Genomic DNA, 22219 nt, shown 5'->3' with positions numbered 1-22219 from the left:
TGTCTTGTCTTGTCTTGTCTTGTCTTGTCTTGTCTTGTCTTGTCTTGTCTTGTCTGGCCCAGGCAACTTGACTGGTGTCTGCCTAATGGTTGGTATGAGCATCTTCTGTGCAGCTCAGCTTGTCTGACAGTGTCAGCAGCCCTTACCCATTATTTATGCTTGAGGTTGGCAGTTACTAATGAGTCTTGTCGGTTTCCGCAACTTCCTGAAGCTATTAAATTGTCTACTTCTTAGCTTACTTCTTTCATCAAATTCCTATACTTCTTTTGGTTTTTGGTGCTTCCTCCAAAATGAAAGCTTTTATTCTCAAATGAAGCTGATGCACAATAAACACTCAAGGGTAGAAAATCAAAAGACTTACCATCTTTTCAATGAGCACCTAACCATCATGTTCATTGCTACTTTATTTAGAGCATCTAGGATGTGTAATAAACATAGATGGCTATCACCTAACACTAAAAAAATGAAAATGTGTCTCTTGGCTTGAAATTTTTGTTTGTGCATTCTAGAAAGACCACATGTAAAAGTCAGGAATCTAGAAATGGACCATTAGTGGATAGATACATGAAGAGAGGGTAAATAGTAGAATATAGGTGATATTAGAAAGTGAGAATCCTGGGGGCTGAATGGTTCAAACATATAGTAGAGTAGTAGCAAAAAGAGGAGGATGCTGAAAGGTTATTATAGGCTGGTTTTGTGTGTTATATTGACACAAGCTAGACTCATCTGAGATGAAGGAGCCTCAGTTGAGGAAATGCCTCTCTGAGATCCAGTTGTAGGGCATTTTCTCAAATAAGTATCACTGTGGAAGGGAGTAGCTCATAGTTGGTAGTACTATCTTTGGGCTTGTGATCCTCAGTTTTATAAAAAAATAAAAGCGGGCTGAGCAAGTCAAGGAAAGCAAGTCAGTAAACATCACCCATCAATGGCCTCTGCATCAGCTCCATGTTTCTGCCCTTTTAAAATTCCTATTTTGATTTCCTTTAGTAATGAACAGCAATGCTGAAGTGTAAGCTGAACAAACCCCTGTCCTTCCCAACTTGCTTTTTGGTCATGGTGTTTCATCACAGCAATAGAAACACTAATTAAGGCATGTCAACTTAAATGAGATGTCTATGAAGAAGCTACATTGGAGCTGATCATTTTGCAACTCAAGTAAAAAATAAAATAAGAGAAGATAGTAGAATATATGCGCTATAAAAGAATGCAGTACTGAATATGTGCTAATGTTTAACTGGGGATGAGACACAAAGAAAGGAGGAAGAGAGGGAAAGTCAAAAGGAAAGATGTATGAAGAAGACTTATGAAATCCCATTGTCTCACAAGTTAAGATGAAATATAATTTTAAAAAATTTGAGCAGAGGTATCCCAAATGAGTGAACAATGCTGTTCCCAGTCACAGGGCTATTAAATGCAACTCTCTGTTACAGGTACTGGTTATTTTTCTAAGAATTATTGGACAAGGAGGTCCCACTGTCATCCCAAACAAAAATGGTCCTTGCTAGTGGTCTTGCCGCCATAATTGCATGGTGTTGCTAAAGACACCAAACATTTTTGTGGCAGGATAAAGAGAGTAATCTTGAACTGACTAGAAAACTCTCCCATTTGGCTAGCTTTTGTAATACTGTAAAGTCCTGTACAGGCTGTTTGCAGAGAAATGATGTCTTACTTACCCCTGGGCTGTGCATCTTACAGTACCAATCTACTAGCCAAGATGTGTGCACAGTTGCAATACTGGCAGGACTGTTCATTGATATAACCAACCACTCTCTTGAATTTGAAGACTGCACCATAGATAGGAATCTTTACTGTGATCAAAAACTGAGGCTTGAGAAGTAAGTATAGGTCCAAGGGCAGAACCTACTGGTATTTTGTTAATGATTATGTTGTTTATCTGCCATGTAAATATTCACATTTATAATGATCAAATTTGTACTACTCTCAACCTTGTGGAAAGAAGCTATTCACTATCTCTTGCAGTGCATAGTGAATAATAACAGAATCTGTAGGCCCATATTTCAGTATGGCACAAGAGCTGTAGGCCCAGTCTGAGGTGGTCACGTAGCTTTGCAGATAAGCTGTCTCAGCCTAACAACAGCCTGGATGTGCTGCTCCTACTTTCTTTTGTTATTAATGTAGATCACCTGAGGAGAGGTGTTAGCTGAAGCTGATCAGGATGTTTGGTGCTCCTTCCTTTCCTAATTTGAAGGATGTTTTATAGAGATGCTAATTCATGGCCTACATGACAGCTAGCATACTCGCAAACAGGTAGATGTGTACGTGACAGAAGGCCATTCACCTGGTTACCTAGGATACAGCCTAATGTGTTTTCCCACTCAATTATTGTGATGATATATAAACTGTTTGGAGAATAAATGAAGGATCAGATCTTGCCCTTCAAGGACGACCGTGTGAGCTGTGTCTGATTACTCCTCACGACTCCGTTCCAGTCTAGTTAAGGAAAATAGTTATCTATGTTGGGGCCAGCACGGGCTTCGACAAGAATCATAACAGTCCAGAAAGTACTAAGAACAAGCAACTGTGTAAAATTGGGGCAATTACCATTTCATCATGACTGAGGTTGAGTCCAACAGTCTCATTTACCTCCACAAGGGTCTACTGGAAATTAATGGTAACTTTATCATTTTGTTTTAGATTATAGAGTAAATAGCCACACTGATGAATATCTTGCACATCACCATAGAACCTTCATCTGGCGATGGATGGAGATAGAGACAGAGACCCACACTGGAGCACTGGACTGAGCTCCCAAGGTCCAGATGAAGAGCAGAAGGAAGAAGAACATGAGCAAGCAAGTCAGGACGGCGAGGAGTGCATCCACCCACAGAGATGGTGGGACTGATCTAATGGGAGCTCATCAAGGCCAGCTGGACTGGAACTGAACAAGCATATGATCAGACTGGACTCTCTGAATGTGGCTGACAATGAGGGTTGACTGAGAAGCCAATGATAATGGTGCTGGGTTTTGATTCTACTGCATGTACTGGCTTTTTGAGAGACTAGTCTGCTTGGATGCACACCTTCCTAGATATGGATGGAGGGGGAAGGGCCTTGGACTTCCCACAGGGCAGGGCACTTTGACTTCTCTTAAGACTGGAGAGGGAGGAAGGAGGGGGAGTAGAGAGAGTGGGAGGGAAATGGGAGGAGGTGGAAATTTTTAATAAATAAATAAATTCATTAAAAAAAGCTATTTCTTTCTATATATTTAACTGCTTCAGGATGGTGAGGAACATGGTAAGACCTATTGGATTCCATGATTGTGGGCCCACTGTTGCATTTCTCTGCTGTGAAATGAGTTGCTTGGTCAGAAGCAATAGTTTGTGGAATACCATCATGGTGGATAAGGAATTATGTAAGCCTACAGACCATAATTTTGGCAGAAGAATCCCATGCATAAAAGGCAGATGAATAAGCAGAATAAATATCTACTCCAGTAAGGACAACAAGTCTAAAATGTAGTCAAACTGCCACCAGCTGGCTGGCTGCTCACCCTGGGAAACTGTGCCATATATGGGACTGAATGGTGGTCTCTGCTATGGGCAGGCTTGGCACTCAGGAGTAGCTGTAGCCAGGTCGACCTTTATGAGTTGAATTCCATGTTGCTGAACACAAGCAAGATCTCCATCTCTGCCACCATGGCTTCTTTGTTCATGGGCCCCTGGGCAAAGACAGGAATGGCTGGGAAAGGAGGATGACTAGACACAGAATGGGTCATCCTATCTACTTGACCATTGAATTCTTCCTCATTAAACCTAGAAATGCCAGAAGCTACATCCACAAAATCTTAACAGCATGACTGTCCCAAAGTGAACCGAGCAAAGGCAAAAACAATGAACATACCAAAGTAGATAGGGAAAAGTCTACAAGGCCACAACTCTACATAGAGAACTACAGGCAACTGAGGAATGGTGGTAGTAGGAGGAATAGTCTCAACCAGCAAAGAGCACACCTACCGGTTATTCAATACCAAATGGTCAATTTTCCAAACATATTTACAAGTACGTATGCTGGATGGACTTAGTTTATTTAGGAATATATATTTATATACATAGACATATATGTATACAATAACAATTAGTAAAGAAGTAATGGATTTAAGAGAGCAGAAAGGGTATATGGAAGCACTTGGTGGGAGGAAAGTGAGAGGAGAAAGGTTCCAAGCAGCTAAAGAGAAGTTGAAGTGTCTAGCAAGCCACTTACTACCTCTTCCAGGCAGCTTGTCTTGTCTTGTCTAGGCAGCTTTACTGGTGTCTGCCTGGTGTCTGGTCTAAGTACCTTCTGTGCAGCTCAGTTGTCTCACAGTATCAGCAGTCCTTCCTCATTAAGTATGCTGGAGGTGGGGGGCGGGGCACTAGTGAGTCTTGCCAGTTTATGTGACCATGTCCTGAAGGTATAAAGTTGTCTATTTCTGAGCTTCAGGAGGTTTTCTACAGGATGAAATATTTCCCCTCCCCTTTAAGCCAGGACACTCAACCCTTACATAATGATCCCTTTAGGGTTCCATATCAGATACCCTGTTTATCAGATGTTTACATTAAAATTCATAACAGTGGCAAAATTACAGTTTTGAAGGAACAACAAAATAATTTTATGGTTGAGCATCACCATGAGGAACTGTATTAAAGGGTTACATCAGGAAGCTTGAGAAACACTGTCTTAGAGCATCCTATTCCTTTCCCTCTCTTTTAATACCCTGGTTTAAGGAGCTTCCTCCAAGATGGATGGGTTTAATCTAAAAGTTAGATGATAACACAATAACCACCCTGAGCAGGTATGATTCCCACTGTCTAATTTCATATAACCTGTATTCTACTATGTAACCTGTCTTCCTGCACCTACACTACTGGTCCACTTCTAGATTCCTGGCTTCTATATGTAGTCTTGCTAGACTGCAAAAAAAAAAAAAAAAAAAAAAAAAAAAAAAAAAAAAAAAAAAATTGAAGCCAGGACACAAAGTTTTGCTTATCCATGTGTCAGTTGATGGGCATCTAAGGTGATGCCATTTCCTATACACTGCCAACAAAGCATCAGTTGTTACACTTCTTCTTACTGCAGAAAAAAACAAAACTCTTTACCTATAAGACCAGTCATGAATTTTGCTTTCATAGCTACCCCCCTTTTCTTTAACGTATCATTCGACCTAAAGTTTAAACATCCCAACTGAGCCTGTTATAATAGAGTCATGTAAGGCCCCAATACACACAGAATTGATTCAGTATCAGTCTTTAGCATGATTTACAGGTACAGCATTTAAAATCATATTCCTCATCATGAATTTTCCTTCTGGTACATGTATCCTGTTGTCCTGTGGGATATGAACACAGCATCCTTAGCAGATCAATAACTGTATCCAGACATTAAATTTATGTCTTTTCATATATATGCTTGTGACACTATTGTGTCATCCTGTTTTAAACAGATTTAGAAAATTTATCATAAAGTGTGACTACATTAGAAATAATCTTTTTGATTAATTTTCTTCATTCATATCTATATCCCTGATATCCATATGTCTCCTGATATCTGGGGACTTGCCACCTTTTCAATGAACACTTGCCTATAATGTTCACTGATGCTTTGTTGGCAGTGTATAGGAAATGGCATCACCTTAGATGCCCATCAACTGACACATGGATAAGCAAAACTTTGTGTCCTGGCTTCAATTTTTTTTTTTTTTTTTTTTTGCAGTCTAGCAAGACTACATATAGAAGCCAGGAATCTAGAAGTGGACCAGTAGTGTAGGTGCAGGAAGACAGGTTACATAGTAGAATACAGGTTATATGAAATTAGACAGTGGGAATCATGGTGGTAAAACAGTTTAAATATGCATTGCACTTTGTCTTAGTTCAGGTTTCTATTGCTGTGAAGAGACATCATGACCATAATAGCTCTTACAAAGAAAACGTTTATTGGGGTAACTGACATACAGTTCAGAGGTTTAGTCCATTATTATCTTGGTGGGCAGCATGGCAGTGTGCAGGAAAATAAAGTGCTGGCTACATCTTCATCAGAAGGCAATAGGAAGTGGACTCTGACACTGGATGGTATCTTGAGCATATATGAGAGCTCAGAGCCCACCTCTAGTGACATACTTCCCTCAACAGGACACACCTACTCCAACAAAGCCACACCTCTTAATAGTGTCACTAACAGTTATGGAGGTCAACTACATCCAAACTACCCAGTAGTGTTGCAGATGAGTGAGTGCTGCAGAAAGGTCAACTAAAATGACATGTTGTTCCTGCAAAGTTAGATGGGATTCTATCATTTTGGAAGCAAAGAAAAAATATGAGAGGATAGGAGAACACCTATCATTGGATAATGTGTACTAGAGATTTAACTGGGGAAGGGGCAAAAACAAAGGATAGTGGGTGGGTTAACCAAAATAAAAGGTGTATGAGGAAGTCTTATGAAACCTCACTGTCTTACAAGTTAAAAGGAAATGTAATTTTTAAAACTTTCAACAGTGGTATTCCACAGCAGGTAAATAACGCTGCTAACAGATACCAGAGATATTAAATGAAATGTAGTATTGGTTACCTGCCTAAAAATTGCTGGACATGGAAACACCAGAGGCACACTAACCAAAACAAGTCTTCATTCCCACTGCTCTTCCTTGGCCACCATAAGTACATGGCATTGTTGAAGACACAAAACACTTTGTTTACAAGATAGAGAGTAATCTTGAACTTACCAGAGAAATTTCCCTGCCAGCTCACTTTTATATACTACAAGGTTCTATACATGTATCTGGCAGAAAGAATGTCAATGGCCTTTGGTGTAGGAGGTCCTTCTGTTTATGTGTTGCTTTCATTGGTTAATCAATAAAGAAACTGCTTGGCCTGATAGGGCAGAACTTAGGTAGGCAAAGACAGAACTGAATTCTGGGAGGAAGAAAGCAGAGAGCCGCCATGGAGATGCCAGGTCAGACATGCTAAATCTTTCTCTGTAAGCCACTACCTCGTGGTAAACACAGATTAATAAAAATGGGTTAAGTCAAGATGTGAAAGTTAGCCAATAGGCTAGAGCTAATGGCCAAGCAGTGTTTTAATTAATATAGTTTCTGTGTGATTATTTTGGGTGTAAGCTAGCCGGGTAGCCGAAACAAGGGGCCCTGCTCCCTGTAACAGGTCTTAATAATACAAACCAACTAGGCAAGATGTGTACACTTGTGCAATTCTGGCATGACTGCTTATGGGAATAACCAACCTGTTTCTTGATAAAATTGACTCCAGTTCTACCAGAAGGAAATTCATGCCTGGTACTGTAAATATGGTAAAACAAAGAAACAAACAAAATCATGGCTTGGGAATTACAGGTCCACGGGCAGAGTCTATTAATGTTTTGTTAATGATCATGTCATTAATCTCCCATCAAAAATATATATGATTACAACTATCAGTTTGTACTACTCTCAACATTGGTGAATTCATTCACTAATAGTAGTGCATTCACTAATGCACAGTTGAAATAGCTGTTCAAATAGTACTGAGAACAAGCAACTGTACAAGTTTGGGACAATTACCATTTCATTCTGGTTGAAGGAGGGTCACAGGAGTCTCCTTTTCCTCAGTGAAGGTCTTCTAAGGTTAAGGGAAGGTATATTATTTTAGAGATTAGAATATGTGGTAGTTTGAAAAAAATGGCCTCCAAATAGAGTGGCAATATTAGGTTTGGTCTTGTTGAATTAGGTGTGGCCTTGCTGGAAGGAGTGTGTCATTGGGCAGGCTTTGAGGTCTGTTTTGCTCAAGCTTAGCTCAGCATGATGCTCAGACTACTTCCTATTGTTTACAAATCAAGGCGTAACTCCTCCACTCTCAGCTCATTCTCCAGCACCATGTCTTCCTGCATGTGCCATGTCCCATTATGATGATAATGGCCTAAATCTCTGAAATTGTAAGACAGTCCCAATTAAATGTTTTCCTTTGTAAGAGTTGTAGTGGTCATGGTGTCTCTTAGAGCAATAGAAACTCTAAGACAGAATAAATACTTCCCCATTTTCCTTTAGCACTTCAAAAGTAATTTCTGAATGCCTTCAGAGTTTTCTTTGTTCAAAACAGGATGTCTTTGTGTAACACTGGGTGTCTTGGTATTTGCTTGTAGACTAAGATGGCCTTAATTTCTCAGAGATCAACCTGTTTCTACTTCCAACTTCCAAGGATTAAAGCCATAGTCTACTAAGCCTTGCAACCTTGGGGATTTCTTTTTAATCAATTTTTTATGTATGAATGTTTGGCCTGCATGTATTATCTGTGAGATATGTGCATAGTGCCTACAGAATCCAGAAGGCATCAGATACCCTCGTCCTAGAGGCGCATATAGTTGTGAGCTACCAGGTAGGTGCTGTAAATCAAATCAGGGTCTTACAGACCATCTCTCCAGCCCTGACCTGGAGATTTATAAACTGTGTCACATTCACAGTCCAATTCTTTACAGTTTCTCAACTTCTCCCTATTTGTATTAGCATAAACCTAAGATGAAGATGTTTGAGGGTAGATAAAAGATGAGTATTGGAGCATTTTTTTGAGTTTCCTTTCATTATCAATTTCATGTTTACTATTCCAGCACTAGGCAAAGGATTTGTCAAACTGAATGTATTTGGGGATGAAACTTCCAATGAACAGCAAGATATGGGGGTTATATATGGTATACCTTTATAAGGTTTGTCAGAAGTATAAATTTAGTAATATACAGCAAAATTAGAGGAAAAAAATAAAGGTTTTTGTCACAATTTTGATACATTTTTCATTGTTTTTGTATACAGAGTTTATACAGTTCTGCCTGTTCTGATCTACTATGAAGACCAGGCTGGCCTTGAACTCACACAAATACCCCTGCCTCTGTGTCTGAAGTATTGGGATTAAAGGTGAGCACAACATGATAGGAATCATTATGGATTTGTAGAGGCTGGACAAGATGTTTTATTATAGCTTTTTTCAGGGGCTTGAGAAATGGCTTAGTGGCTGAGAGCTCTGGCTCCTCTTTCAGAGAATCAGAGTTCTATTTCCAGCACACATGCAGGCAGCAGCTTACAACTGCCTATACCTCCAGATTTGGGAATCTGATACCATTTTGGCCTTTACAGGCAGAATGCATACATGTAGTACACAGACATGCATGCAGTCAAAATTCCTATATATATTAAAAAAAAAAAAAGCTTTTCAGTTTGATTTGCAGAATTTTATTATAATATAAACTCTTTGATATTTTTCTAATATATAAACCTCAAAGCTTTCAAAAATTTCATATCTTTATGTTTCTATTGTGTATACTATTGTGATTATAAGCAGAGAGTACCAGACAAATGCTACATCACATCTTTCACAATGGCATTTTTCTCTCCAGTATTTTTTGATGTGCTCGAAAAGTTGAGCATTTAGTAAAAAATTCGCATTCTTTACATATGCAAGTCTATCTTCATTATGAACTCTATAATATATTCTAAGATTTGAATGCTGGATGAAGGATTTGTCAGTCTTTGCCATTTGTAAAGTTTCTCTCCAGTATGAATTTTCTAATGTGTTTGAACACTTGAACACTTAGAAAAAGATTGTCACATTCTTTACATCTGTAAGATTTCTCTCCAGTATAAATTTACTGAAGTGTTCTAAGAGAAGAGGTGATAGTGAAGCATTTGTCACATATTTCACCGTCCTACAGTTTCTCACCTGTGTGGATTCTGTAATGCATTTAAAGATGTGATAATCTGAGAAAGGACTTACAACATTCTTTGCCTTTGTATTATTTCTCTAGAAAATGAATTTTCTACTGCCTTCCTAATAATGAATAATGGTTACAGGACCTGTTACACTGTTGCATTGGTAAAGCTACTTTCCAGCATGCCTTTTGTTTGTATGCATTTTTTGATGGCTTTTAAGTGCTGAGGACTGAGGAAAGGACTTTCCACATTCTCTGCATTTGTAAGGTTTCTCTCCAGTATGGAGTCTTTGATGTGTTTTCAGACTTGAGCACTGAGTAAAAGATTTGTCACAAATGTTGCATTTGTAGGGTTTCTCTCCAGTATGAATTCTCTGATGCTTTGTAAGAGTTGACTTTAGAGCAAAGGATTTGTCACATTCCTTACATTTGTGAGGCTTCTCTCCAGTATACATTTTTTGATGGCTTTTAAGTGCTGATAAGTCATGAAATGCCTTTTCACAATTTTTGCATTTGTAAGGTTTCTCTCCAGTATGGAGTCTTTGATGTATTTTAAGATGTGAACACTGACTAAAGGATTTGTCACAAACGTTGCACTTATAGGGTTTCTTTCCAGTATGAATTCTCTGATGCTTTGTAAGAGTTGACTTCACAGGAAAGGATTTGTCACATTCCTTACATGTGTAAGGCTTCTCTCCAGTATGCATATTCTGATGATTTTTAAGTACTACCAACAGGCGAAATGACTTTCCACAATCTTTGCATTTGTAAGGTTTCTCCCCAGTATGAAGTCTTTGATGTGTTTTAAGACTTGCACTTTGCTTATAGGATTTGTCACAAATGTTGCACTTATAGGGTTTCTTTCCAGTATAAATTCTCGGATGTATGATGAGGCTTGAGGTGGTACTGACACATTTCCTGCGTTTCCAACATTGGTGTGGTGTCCCTCCAACGTAGATTGTTTGTTGCAAAATACTGTATGAGGAAGAGAAAGAGTCATCATATTCACCCTGTCTGTGTTCTTTCTTTGCAGTGTAGCGTCTATGATCTTGAGTAATGATAGAACCCAAATTTAAAGATTTCTCGCAGTCTTTAGATTTGAAAGGTTCTTTTTCAGTGTGCAAGCTTTCATGTCTATCAGGGTTTGATTTGTCAACAGAGGCATCCCTGTGATCACTGCATCTGTAGCTATTAGAGTTTTCTCTAGTCCTGTGTGTTTTATAAAGTGCACATGTGGAGGGGTCATGAAGCACATTGCCAAGCTCATTACACTGACGAGACTCCTTTTCATTATTCACATGCTGGCGGACAGGAACACATTTGCAATAGTTCTCTGAAAATGGGTAAAATTTAGGTTAATTGGCTTGTTCCAACAATAAATATGTGATAAATGACAGACTCTCTAAGTTCTCTCATAAGTCAACCAGCAACTATTTAGAATAGAGCTCCTAGTAGTCAAGTTTATTCTTTTACTATAACTATATGGATTCTCACAGAGTGACCTTCATAGAAGATGAAACATATTCTAGAGGAATCAGTAATTAGTCATTGGAATGGAGCTCAGTGACTGATTATAATTAGAACACATGTCTCTTTTTAAATATTTATTTCCTCAGATATTGATGAAAAAGAACTTAATCTAATCCCAGATTCACAGTATTATACTTCCTAGTGAACAGCAATGACGAGTACTGTGAGAATTCATTTTAAGATTAAAGGCTTACTCAAAAGCATCACAGGTTTTCTTTTCTTTTTTTTTCCTTAAAAAATGCTTTACATTCTCCAAATTTATAGATGCAAAACAATTATTCTGCCAGACACTATAGGATCTAGATTGTTTAAGGCAGGGCTGTCATGGGCAGCTATTGCTAATTTCTATCTTCCACTGTCTGAGCTCCACACACTGCTGTGTTTCTTAAATTTCCTCATAGGGTTAGGAGGAAGTTCATAAGAATACACAGTATGTCACAACTGATATTTAGGAGGCCAACCTACCATACATACACACACACTTGCTGGAGGATAAAACTCACAAGGTAGGGCCTGTGAGGAATACTGCCTTTTGAATAGCTGGTTGCCTCTACCTGCAATTCTCTGTGTGACAACATGGTCCCCCTCTAATTCTGGCTTGGGGACTTGTCCCACAAGCTTAGTAGTGTATTCCTCATATGTTGGGCCCAATATTTCTATGTACTGATAGAAGGATGATTTCTCCTCACATCATGTATTTCTGGTGGATAAAATAAGTCATAGTCAAGTTTTTGTTCTACATTGTGATAAAAAACTGAAAAGCCTGTTCTTTATAATTATCTTAATGACAGAACAATTTGGCTAGACAAGGTGTCCTGTAAGAAAGATGACAAATGGGACTTTCACAGATAAAACTCAAGGACAGAACTGTTGTATGCCTGGATTTGTTAACTCAAAGCCTTTCATATATTAAAAAGAACAAGAAGTGTACTGAACTCACTCTGCCTCCTGTGACAGAAAATGTAGCACTCCCCTGCTTTGACCCTGAAGGCTATTAACACCTTGTATACACTTTCACCTCAGTTTATCGATACAAGATTTTAACTTAGAAGACTAGCTGATTATGTTTTAGTTCTGAGATCTGGATGATTTACAAGAAGATATTGTAAATTGATTAACCATCTTCAGAGACAGATAGCCTTCTTGCACGGTTACTGATTAGTGTGTGAAATACATGCAGGGGCTGGAGCGGCTGGGAGGTGTCAAGTCCCAGATTTTGTATGAAATAGTAACAGGTCCCTTCTTTGCTCTAAGCACACAGAGTAAAGTATGTTTTAGAATTGAAAGGATTTTTATTGCCAGTTAACATTTGCAGGATATGCTGATATGAATCATCACTGTACATTTCCCCCTTGCCTTATGCAAGTTGCCATGGTTACTCACTGACAGTTTCTGAAGCATGGCTGCATTCTCTGTGCCAGGAGATAACAGCGTTTTGCTTTTGCATGTTTCATTGATCACAAACGTTTAGCTGACAAATTTAGTCACACTAAATTTGAATTCCTTGTTTCCTCCTAAAATTTCTATTTGGTTTAGTTTTCTGCCCTTTAAGAGACAGATGGAATATTTTACAGCCAGGGCCACAGCCAGTCATTAAAATAGTGAAAAGTTATTGATTTGTATAACTTATCTGTCTGCAAAGAATGCTTTGTGACCCTAAGAAAACAGAATGCTGCAGCCTTGGAAAAGAACACCATTGTATGTGTATAAAAACTGCAGAGATTTCAAACTGGGGACGGAAGAGTAAAGAACATGACTCAACATCATCTGTGTGGGTTTCTGTTACCCCTCAGATTACAAATATCCTAAGTCCCTTCCACCCCAGTGTGGCCTTCTGACTCAAACCCTGGAGGTAGCCTTGGGTTCAGTACATGAAGAGAACACACGTCAAATTTCTCACCCAGAGAGACCAGGTTGCTGTAATTCTCCAACATCACATCAATGTACAAAGTCCTCTGAGCAGAGTTCAGACATTCCCACTCTTCTTGGGTGAAGTCCACAGCTACATCCCAGAATGTAAACAGACCCTGAAAGAAAAAAGTACAGTTTGATCATGTGATAATGGACAGAGTGTTTCCTTGATATAAGGAGACGTGAAGAAATGTAGATGAGGGAAGACAATTACTCAAAAAGATGACTTCTAAATAATCACATTCTATAAGGAATGTTCCAACTCTCGGACAACAGGATAACACAGTAGCCTCACACGCAATATACATGAAAGAAGGCACACACTTAAGGTGTGGGCAAGGTTAACTATTTGTTATGGATACAATGTTTATGTCCCACAGATCACAGTGTACATGTCTCAGAAGGAAAATTGTGATGAGGAAATGTGATTTTAAATGCTTTACATGTTGATCATGCTACAATGATTCAAAACATTTAATATGAGAAGCACAGAAACCTAAAGAACACAGGAAACACCCTCAGGATATGGGATGGGCAAGAACTTTCTGAATAGTAAAAAACACAAACAGAACCGGACTAACCAAGTATCAACAGATAGGACTACATAAAAATAAAATCATCTGTTAATCAAAGGAAACACTCAGTAGAGCACACAGACACCCACAGAATGGAATAAAATCTGCACCACACACTTTGGATATAAGTTCATTACTAGAATTTACCAAGAATTACAGAAATTAAATTCCAAGGATATAAAACTGCCAATCAACATACAGCCAAATGAGCTAAATAAACATTTTGTGAAAAAAGAAACACAAATGGCCAATAAATGTTGCAAACTGTTCAGGATCCTTAAGATGCCGTCATGGAAATGCAAACTAAAACTACTTTGGAATACTCCCTCACTCTGGCCAAAATGGCTGTCATCAACCAATCTGACAATAAATGTTAGAGAGAATGAGGAGAGAAAGGAACACTAATAGACTGTTATTGTGCTGTGTGTGTGTGGTGCAAGTTAATATAGCCATCATGGATAACAATTTAGTGATTACTGAAAAAAATTAAAGACAGATCTAATGTTTGAACAGCTCTTTCACTCCTGGGCATACACCCAGGGAATTCCACATCCCATTACTGAGATATTTATACAGCATATTATAGCTTATTCATGAAAACAAAGAATTGGAATCAACCTAGTTGTTTTCCAACAGATTAACAGATAATGAAAACGGTTCATATATAAAATGGAATACTATACAGCTGAAGAGAAAAACATGATAAAAATTTACAGGATAATGTTTGGATTTAGAATGTATAATAGTAAGTAAGGTCATAGAAGTCAGAAAAAAAGAAATCACATTTTGCCTCATGAGAAAAATCAACCCAATGATACATGTATTCGGGAAACAACGTACATGTGGGTACAGCAGAGCATGGAGAAAAGAGAACAAGAAAGGCTAACTATCAGGAGTTGAGAGGTAATGAACACCAGTTATGAAAAATGATATAAAGCTAAGTGCTTTTCTGGGTCTAATTTTGTCATATATCTTTGGTTTTTGGTACTGTATAATTAAAACAAAATATATTCAATTATGTGAAAATTTAAATTTTGTGAAAATATAAAATCTCAAGTGAGGCTCTAGAGCTTTTGTTCTCCAAGACAACTCTAACTGTATAAAATTACCTTAAGTAATTTGGGTCTGGTTAAGTTCAGTGTGTGGGGTTTGTTGTTGTTTGTTTGTTTGTTTGGAACAATTTTTATAAAAAAGTTTAAAAAAATCAGAAGCAGAAAATTAAAGGCTTTCAATGTCTCAAAATATAAAATTTCCAGAAAAAATAGTGGACATGATGACTGACCTGGGACAGATTAACTGGAGAATCAGCCATCTCTTTTTGTTTCTCTTCTTTGAGCTTTTCTTTCAGGAACAAAGAATAGATGGCTTGTTGCCCTTTCATATAAGAAAATGCAAAAATTAATACTGAAAGCTGTTAAGAGAAAAATGTCAAAACACATGAAAAGAGCTAATACAGAACACTACCAGGTGTCCGGTAAATGATTCCAAAGACAGGAGAACACGGAAATATAGTTAAAGCCTGGAGGGAAAATTATATCAACCATACTGTTACAATCAGAAAAATAATCTTCAATAATAAACTAGAGGAAAATATACAGAGGAGAATCAGAGGAATTATCCATGAGAACATGGGAAGTAATACATTTCACGGGAAGAACTGATAAATAGAGAAGAAATGGGAAGTAATCATCCATGTGTAAGATAGCAAACCACAAATTCTTATAGTAAAGAAACAATACTCCTAATGACTAGTAATTGCTGTGGAAAATCCTTTTGTACACTGGGAAGATTTGTTGCTATAATTTTTTTAAATAAGAAGCTGATTGGCTAATAGCTAGACAAGATAAGGCTAGGTGGAAAAATCAAACTGAGGATGCTGAGAAAAAAAAGGACAAAGTTAGGAGAGTTACCAGCCAGATGGAAAAAGTGTCAGATACACAAATGGGATACAGGTAAAGACCATGACCCTCAGGGAAGTATATTGACTTTCTAGAAATGAGTTAAAATGTAAGAGCTGGTTAGTAGTAAGCATGAGCTATTGGCTGAGCATTTACAATTAATATAAACCTCTGAGTAATTATTTAACAGTGTGAGGAACAGGGAAACTTCTGCTTACGAGCAATAAGATTAAAATCAAAACCATAGGAGATAAAAGCCTATGAACAAAATTTCTAGCCACTCTGAAAATCAATACAGAGAATTTAAAATTAAATATATAAAACCTCAATTTAAATCAATCTAGCACATGGGCCAGCTGTACCACTTCTTGGCACATGCTCAAAGGACCTGAAATCCTACTCATTGCTCACCCATGGTAATTGATGTCTATTCACAATAGCTATAGAAGGCAAACAAGCTAAATGTTCTTCAACTAATGAATGAATTGTGAAAATATAGACCATATATACCATAAAATATCAGCTGTAAAGAAAATTGAACTCATGAACTTTGCAGGTAAATGAATAGACCTAGAAAAGATTATATTGAGTTTGATAACCCAGACACAGAAAGAGAGACAATGGTGGTTCTCTCTCAGAGGAAGTTCCTAGCTCCAAATCTTTAGATGTGAATCCACAACCTGGAGTGACTGCAGTAATCAAAAGAGTAAAAACAGACAATTGTGGGGTGTGGGGGCGTAAAAGAGAGGGGAATAACTAGGAACACATGATCTGAAGGGGGAAATGGAAAAATGAAAAGGGATTTAATTATGGAGAGAGAACAGAAATAAACACAAAAGGAGGGTAAAATAAGAGTATGTCTGAAAACACCATAAGGAATCTTACTATTACCATCTACCAAAAATGCCTATAACATATAAGTCTGTGTATCCAGTTATAGAGTATAAATGAAAAGTTCCCATCTGTGCTGATACAAAGAACTACAAATTTTCTAACAAAACCACCAACTCCAAGTGTAAAAAACCCACCTTAAAGTTGTTGGTCACAGCTATCCTTGAGATTACCTAACCAGCTACTGCTGTTGTCCATGCTTTCCTCCTAGATACAAAAGGTGAATTCCTATTGTTGAAGAAGCCATGCACTTTGCCTACAGACCCCAGAAGACTTGAGAAAGTTATGACCTTAAAGCCTACTCCATGAGAATCAGCTTTCATGGTACCAGAAGGCAACATGCAGCCTTCCAACAGTCCTACCCACCTATGACACCTATGAACCACACTGCATGCTAGTGCTAAGGTGCAAGAGTGGCACACATACCTTGGTGGTGATGACAGCTTCTAATTGGACTGAAGACCCTCTCGACAGGAGGGAAATCATGCCTGGTACTGGAAAACTGGCCAGTTTCCTCAGGGCTAGTGAAGTGTCAGGGATTGTGGGGGAGAACGACTTCATTAAACTAGCATAATCGCTAACTGAATTCTAACAATTTTACTTATTCACATAGATAAATGTTATCCTCACCCCTATCCACGGAATGTTCTTTTTGAACACACGGAGATTATTACAGAAAACCGCAACCAGTCAAAATGCAGACTTGTGAGCTCAGTCCCCACTGACACATAAGCAACACAACTCCTTTACCTCAGGCTCAGGGAAAACTGAGAAAGAGGAGAGGGAACATTTTAAGAGCCAGAGGAACAAGACATTCGCTGTGAGATTGTGACTCCTAGAAATGTTGGAGAACCTATGTAAATGTTTCATTTACAGGCATGAAATCATACAAACATGGCTGACTAAACATGAACTGAACAAGGCCAACACCAAGAGACATGCTAACATGGAAGGAAGAAAGCTCACTAGGCCTAAACTCTAGTCAAACACTGAGGAATTCCGAGAACTGGAGAAATAGAGAAGAGTGCACCATATGGTCATCTAATACCAAATGTTCATCCCTGAAAACATACAGACTGAGTAGGTTGTATTTTTAAAACAATGAAAGAAAAAGTTACTAAGAAATAATAAATGCTTATGTAAAGTCAAGATTTTAGATCATCTACATAAAAATGTCTATAAGAGACTTACACTATTTTCTATTATTGATACTCACATAAGTAAAACTTAATAGGGCTAGATAGATGGCTCAATGGGTTTGACCGTCTGCTACTGCTTTAGAGATCCAGGTTCCATGCCCAGGCCCCAGAGGGTGGCTCCCATCAGTCCATACATACAATTCTAGAATGCACATGATATACAGTCATACATGTAGCAAAACAGTCATGGAAAAACTGATTTCATGTCCCACTTCAACATTCACTTGATCCTTTTCTACTCCTTCCCCAATTCCTCCAAATACCTGCATCCTTAGCCACTGATTCCTCCCTCTCCATCTTCCAGGCCTCTTTGTTCTGCTTCACAGGCGAACAGGTCCTGGTGCTCAGTGAGTGCTGCACACGAGAAAGAGATTCTTCAGAAAGCAGCTGGATTTCTAACACAGTACTGTGCTCAGTACATGAAGAGAAAACAAAATAGAGGATTATAAAACGATTTTCCAATTGTCGTGCAGTGTCAGAATACTGAAAATATCTAGAAATATTTATTGTTACTTGAATCCCACTTCCAATCACAGCTCAGTCAAATCTCAGAGGCGAAAATGTAAGGGAATGATTGGGATGAGAATCATACCCTAGGGAGGTTCTGTTATCATGGACCAAAAATGCTGGCAGCCTTACACCTCCAAAAAAGACTCAAAACAGAGAGAACATTTTGTGAAACTTTTTCTTTGTTCCTCTGAGGATTTTACTTTACTCTGTGAGGTGTGAGATTCTATAAACACACAAGTCACACACACACGCAGATTAGTTTTGCTAGGAACCCTAAGGAGCAAAGGAGACTGCAAGCAAACTATTCTCCTCACCCACAGAAACCAGACTGCTGTAATTCTGCAATATCCAATCTCTGTACAAAGTCAGGGCAAGGTCCAGGCATTGCCCCTCCTCCTGGGAGAAGTCACAGTCACACCACTGGCTGTCAATAGAGCACAAAGTAAAAAAAAAAAAAAAAAGTTTGAATCTTCCTGTTGGTGCACACTTTTAGTCCTAGAATTTGGGAGAAACAGGTGGGTGGAACTCTGTGTTTTCCAACCCAGCGTGGTCTACAGGGAGAGTTCTGGGCCAAAGTAGCACAAAAACAGTCTTAACAAAGCAAACGTAAGAACCAGAAGCTAATAGTTTTGTCATGCGTCCATGGTCAGAGTGCTTTTCTTAGACCAAGGAGTCAAGACTATTGTAGACATTTTTCAGATGTAAATGAGTTATCATAATTATTAAAATATGATTTCTAATATCATTCTACATTATAATGTCTTTTTTTCTTTTGAACTCAAGAGAAAGTGGGGCTTATACATTACCCAAAACTGTAGGGTGAGAGGGTTTCCAAAGGTTGGTGGATTTCCAGAAGGAACTTTGCTAAGTAGGAACTTGGCTGAACATTTTGTAATTATTTAACAGAACATCTTATCAGGGTATGTTGATGCTGTAAATCAAACTCCATAGGCTGGGGAGCATGCCAAATTCCAGAGACAGCTTAAAGTATGGTCAACTTGAATTTGGCAGCAAACAGAAACAAACTACAAAGCCAAAGGTGGTACACTCCTTTAACCCCAGCACTCAGGAGGCAGAAGCAGGTGGATCTCCAAGTTTGAGGCTAGTCTTGTCTACGGAGCAAGTTCCAGAACAGCCAATGCTACATTGAGAAACCCTGACTCAAAAAAACAAAAGAAAACAAACTGAAATGAACTTCTTTTGACCTTATAAGAAATGGCTTCTATCCTTAAGATGGAGTCAGGCTGGTCAATAATTAACCCTACATGTCCTGAAAGTTACTCTGTAGATCAAGTTGGCTTCAAACTCAGAGACCCATCTGTCTCTGCCTCCGTGTGCTGGGATTAAAGGGGTGTGTCAACACCACCTAGATCATAATGCCTTTTCACTGAAAAGACCGTGAGCAGACATCTCAAACAACATACTGTACTTTCTAGACTCAAAGGTGCAACACTAAGAAATGAGCACAAGAGGACACATTTCCTTTCTCTTCCATCCTTTTCCTTCTTTTTCTTTTTCCTCCTCCTCTTTTTTTGTTGTTTGTTTTTTCTTTGTTTGAGACAGAGTCCCTCATCATGTAGTTGTGGGTGTCCTGAAAATCACTATGCTGGTCTCCAACACAAGGAGATTCCCCTGCCTCTGCCACTGGAGCACTGGAATTCAAGGCCTGTGCCACAAGATCTGGTGAAGACTCTTCTCGGAGTGGTGTATTTACACCACAGAGAGCATATGTCTCAGATGGAAAAATAATAAAGTGAAAATTTTACTTTTAAATGTTAATGTTTACAGCCATATACCAATAAATAAATAAAAATAGTCAGGCGGTGGTTGGTGCAGCACGCCTTTAAACCGAGTACTCATGAGGCAGAGGCAAGAGGATCTCTGTGAGTTCGAGGCCAGCATGGTCTACAGAGCAAGTTCCAGGACAGTCTCCAAAGCTACAAAGAGAAACCCTGTGTCAAAAAACCAAAAACCGCAATATATATATATTTTTATTCGATTAAATCTGCAGCCATTCCTTTCGTGACTAATATTTAAACTCTGCCCTGGGATAATAAATCCCCAACTCCCCAGGTATAAAACGGAAGTTAGCATGGATGAGTGTAAATTTGAAGAGCTTTTCCTTTCCATCATAGCAACGAGAACCGTGTTTGCAAATATAAATTATCAAAAAGATAAATTCAAATATTCTAGTATATTATTTTTATAAGACTATTTTGGCAATAAGATTAACTGAAAAAAACAGGCTTATTTCATATGATCTAAAATACAAGGCAAAGACATTCAAAGAAGAATTTCAGAGCCGGCTTCCTTATGAACAGCAGAGAAACAGCTCGCACCTCTGGGCCCTTTCCTCCTGGGTCCCAGCCCCCCAGCTCCTCTGACCTGGGAGGTTCCAGGGCCGCCCGGCTGCGGTTCCCGCCACTGCGCTGCTGACTGCTGACTTTCCCAGGCCGCCCCGCGGCGACTGCCGCTCCGGAAAGTTTTCGCGTCCCCGCGACACCCCGTACCCAGGTCTGCACCACGCGGTTCTTCACCATTCAAGTCAGGGAGCAACGACGGAAAAAAGGGCATTAAGCACTTGTGGCTTTGGCTCCTCAGTCGATTTCAACCACCTCACCAACAAGGTTGCCCAGCTTCCGCTTATGCCACTACTCTAACCCCTCCCCCTTCTCCGTCTTTCCCTTACGTCCAGCCAATGTGCCACATCGTTTCAAGCTCTGTTTCCGGGTTAGTATCTCCGCCCCAACGAATCGCCCCTCCCTCTCTGTCTCAGGCTTCCTTCCCCACAGCTCCCGCTGTCAGGCTGCCCTGGACCCGCTCTGCACAGCCTCCCCACATGTTTGCTGCCAGCCTAGACCAGAACTGGATCTAGGAGGACGCTGCACACGCCCCGTATCTGACCCCACAGTGAGTCTGAGCACTTTAGTTAAAAGACAGGCAGCCTGACTACCTGACTACCAACTTAGACCAAATGATAACTGGATAAATTCAGAAGCCAGAGTCCCAACCAAACAGACATGTCAAGTAAAATTCAAATACCACAATCGTGCTTTGGGGGAAGACATTTCAGGAACGTGGATTTTGAAGAAGTTTGGCTAGTCCACTGCTAACAGCCCAGGGATGAGTTCTGAACTGTTTTTGCAACTAGATGGTGGTCCTTTCGTTTCTGTGACTCATGCTTAAGGTCGTTTTGGATAAAACATATTTTTCTTTAAATGCAGTGGTGAATGCATAGATTCTTGGCCGTCCTAGATGCAAAAAGTTATCAGGGATGATGTAAATTTTGAGAGGGCTTGGGTGAGGGTAGAACAGAGTCAAGACAAGCTCTCCTAGTAGCCCTAGTAGAGATCAGGCCTTAGTTTTTGGTTCACTAAAATGGGACCGAGGTAGACAGTCCTCTGGAAAATCACAACTTCGGAGCAACCAATCAGCAGACGCCCCACAGCCTTTTGCTAGCTCAGCAGGTGCCCCCACAGTACCCTGATAACCGACAATAGCTTTCCCTACCCCAGCTGCTGGAAGGTCCCTAACCACTAGGCCCTCCCACCAATCAGCCCCCAGACTAATCTTTCCTCCACCAATCAGTCCCAGATTAATCCCTCCTCCCTGGAATCCCCTTCATTCCACTTAAAAGGAGCTTGTGACTTCCTTTGGGGGTCGCCAAGTGCCACTCCAAATTGGAATGAATAAGATGCTCTTGTTATTGTATACGTGGCTGTTGGTCTTTCCTTGGGGGCTTCTCTCGGACCCTAACAATTTCAAGAGCTTTATGCGTATCACTATAGCAAACAGAAATGTCTTTGCAAACATCAACAGACAAAATATTCTACTCAATTGTTTTTATAACAATATTTCGGCCACCAGAGATAGGATCATTTAAAACAAAATCGGGATTAGTCCACTCCAAATGATCTAAAATTTTCCGACAAGAGTAAAATATCATAGCAGAATTTTAGAGCCGGCGTCCTTGTGATCAGCAGAGAAACTGCTTGCACCCCTGGTTCCTTCTCTCCTGGGTTTCAGC

At 39.3% G+C, this 22219-nt stretch overlaps 1 protein-coding gene across 7 annotated transcripts; it reads right to left on the bottom strand.

Moving 5' to 3' along the window:
* Positions 1 to 9186: 9186 nt before the first annotated feature.
* Positions 9187 to 20838, bottom strand: LOC119820866 (zinc finger protein 54-like). 7 transcript variants are annotated; one of them, XM_038339543.1, is made up of 6 exons: positions 20532 to 20838; positions 17946 to 18036; positions 17700 to 17824; positions 14977 to 15068; positions 13109 to 13235; positions 9187 to 11011 (listed from the first exon to the last, which is right to left on the bottom strand). In XM_038339543.1, the coding sequence occupies exons 4-6, from the start codon at positions 15004 to 15006 to the stop codon at positions 9849 to 9851; spliced, it is 1320 nt and encodes a 439-aa protein (XP_038195471.1). In that variant the 5' UTR covers positions 15007 to 15068; positions 17700 to 17824; positions 17946 to 18036; positions 20532 to 20838; the 3' UTR covers positions 9187 to 9848. The 7 variants fall into 7 exon arrangements, with proteins under 7 accessions (XP_038195471.1, XP_038195472.1, XP_038195476.1 ...); XM_038339544.1 differs by having other exon boundaries at positions 20703 to 20838; XM_042055528.1 differs by having other exon boundaries at positions 10255 to 10653.
* Positions 20839 to 22219: the final 1381 nt, after the last annotated feature.

The sequence above is a fragment of the Arvicola amphibius genome, chromosome 8 (genome assembly GCF_903992535.2).
Source record: "Arvicola amphibius chromosome 8, mArvAmp1.2, whole genome shotgun sequence".
NCBI lineage: Eukaryota > Metazoa > Chordata > Mammalia > Rodentia > Cricetidae > Arvicola > Arvicola amphibius.
This window is presented reverse-complemented; position numbering and strand designations above follow the sequence as displayed.

What these genes read in the sequence shown, in the direction of transcription:
- LOC119820866 (XM_038339543.1), bottom strand. Translation starts at nt 15,006, where the DNA reads ATGGCTGATTCTCCAGTTAATCTGTCCCAG. An exon ending in CTCCAGTTAATCTGTCCCAG is followed by an intron (nt 13,236 to 14,976) that starts GTCAGTCATCAT and finishes TTTTTCTTTCAG; the next exon opens with GGTCTGTTTACATTCTGGGA. An exon ending in CAGCAACCTGGTCTCTCTGG is followed by an intron (nt 11,012 to 13,108) that starts GTGAGAAATTTG and finishes ACCCATTTTCAG; the next exon opens with AGAACTATTGCAAATGTGTT.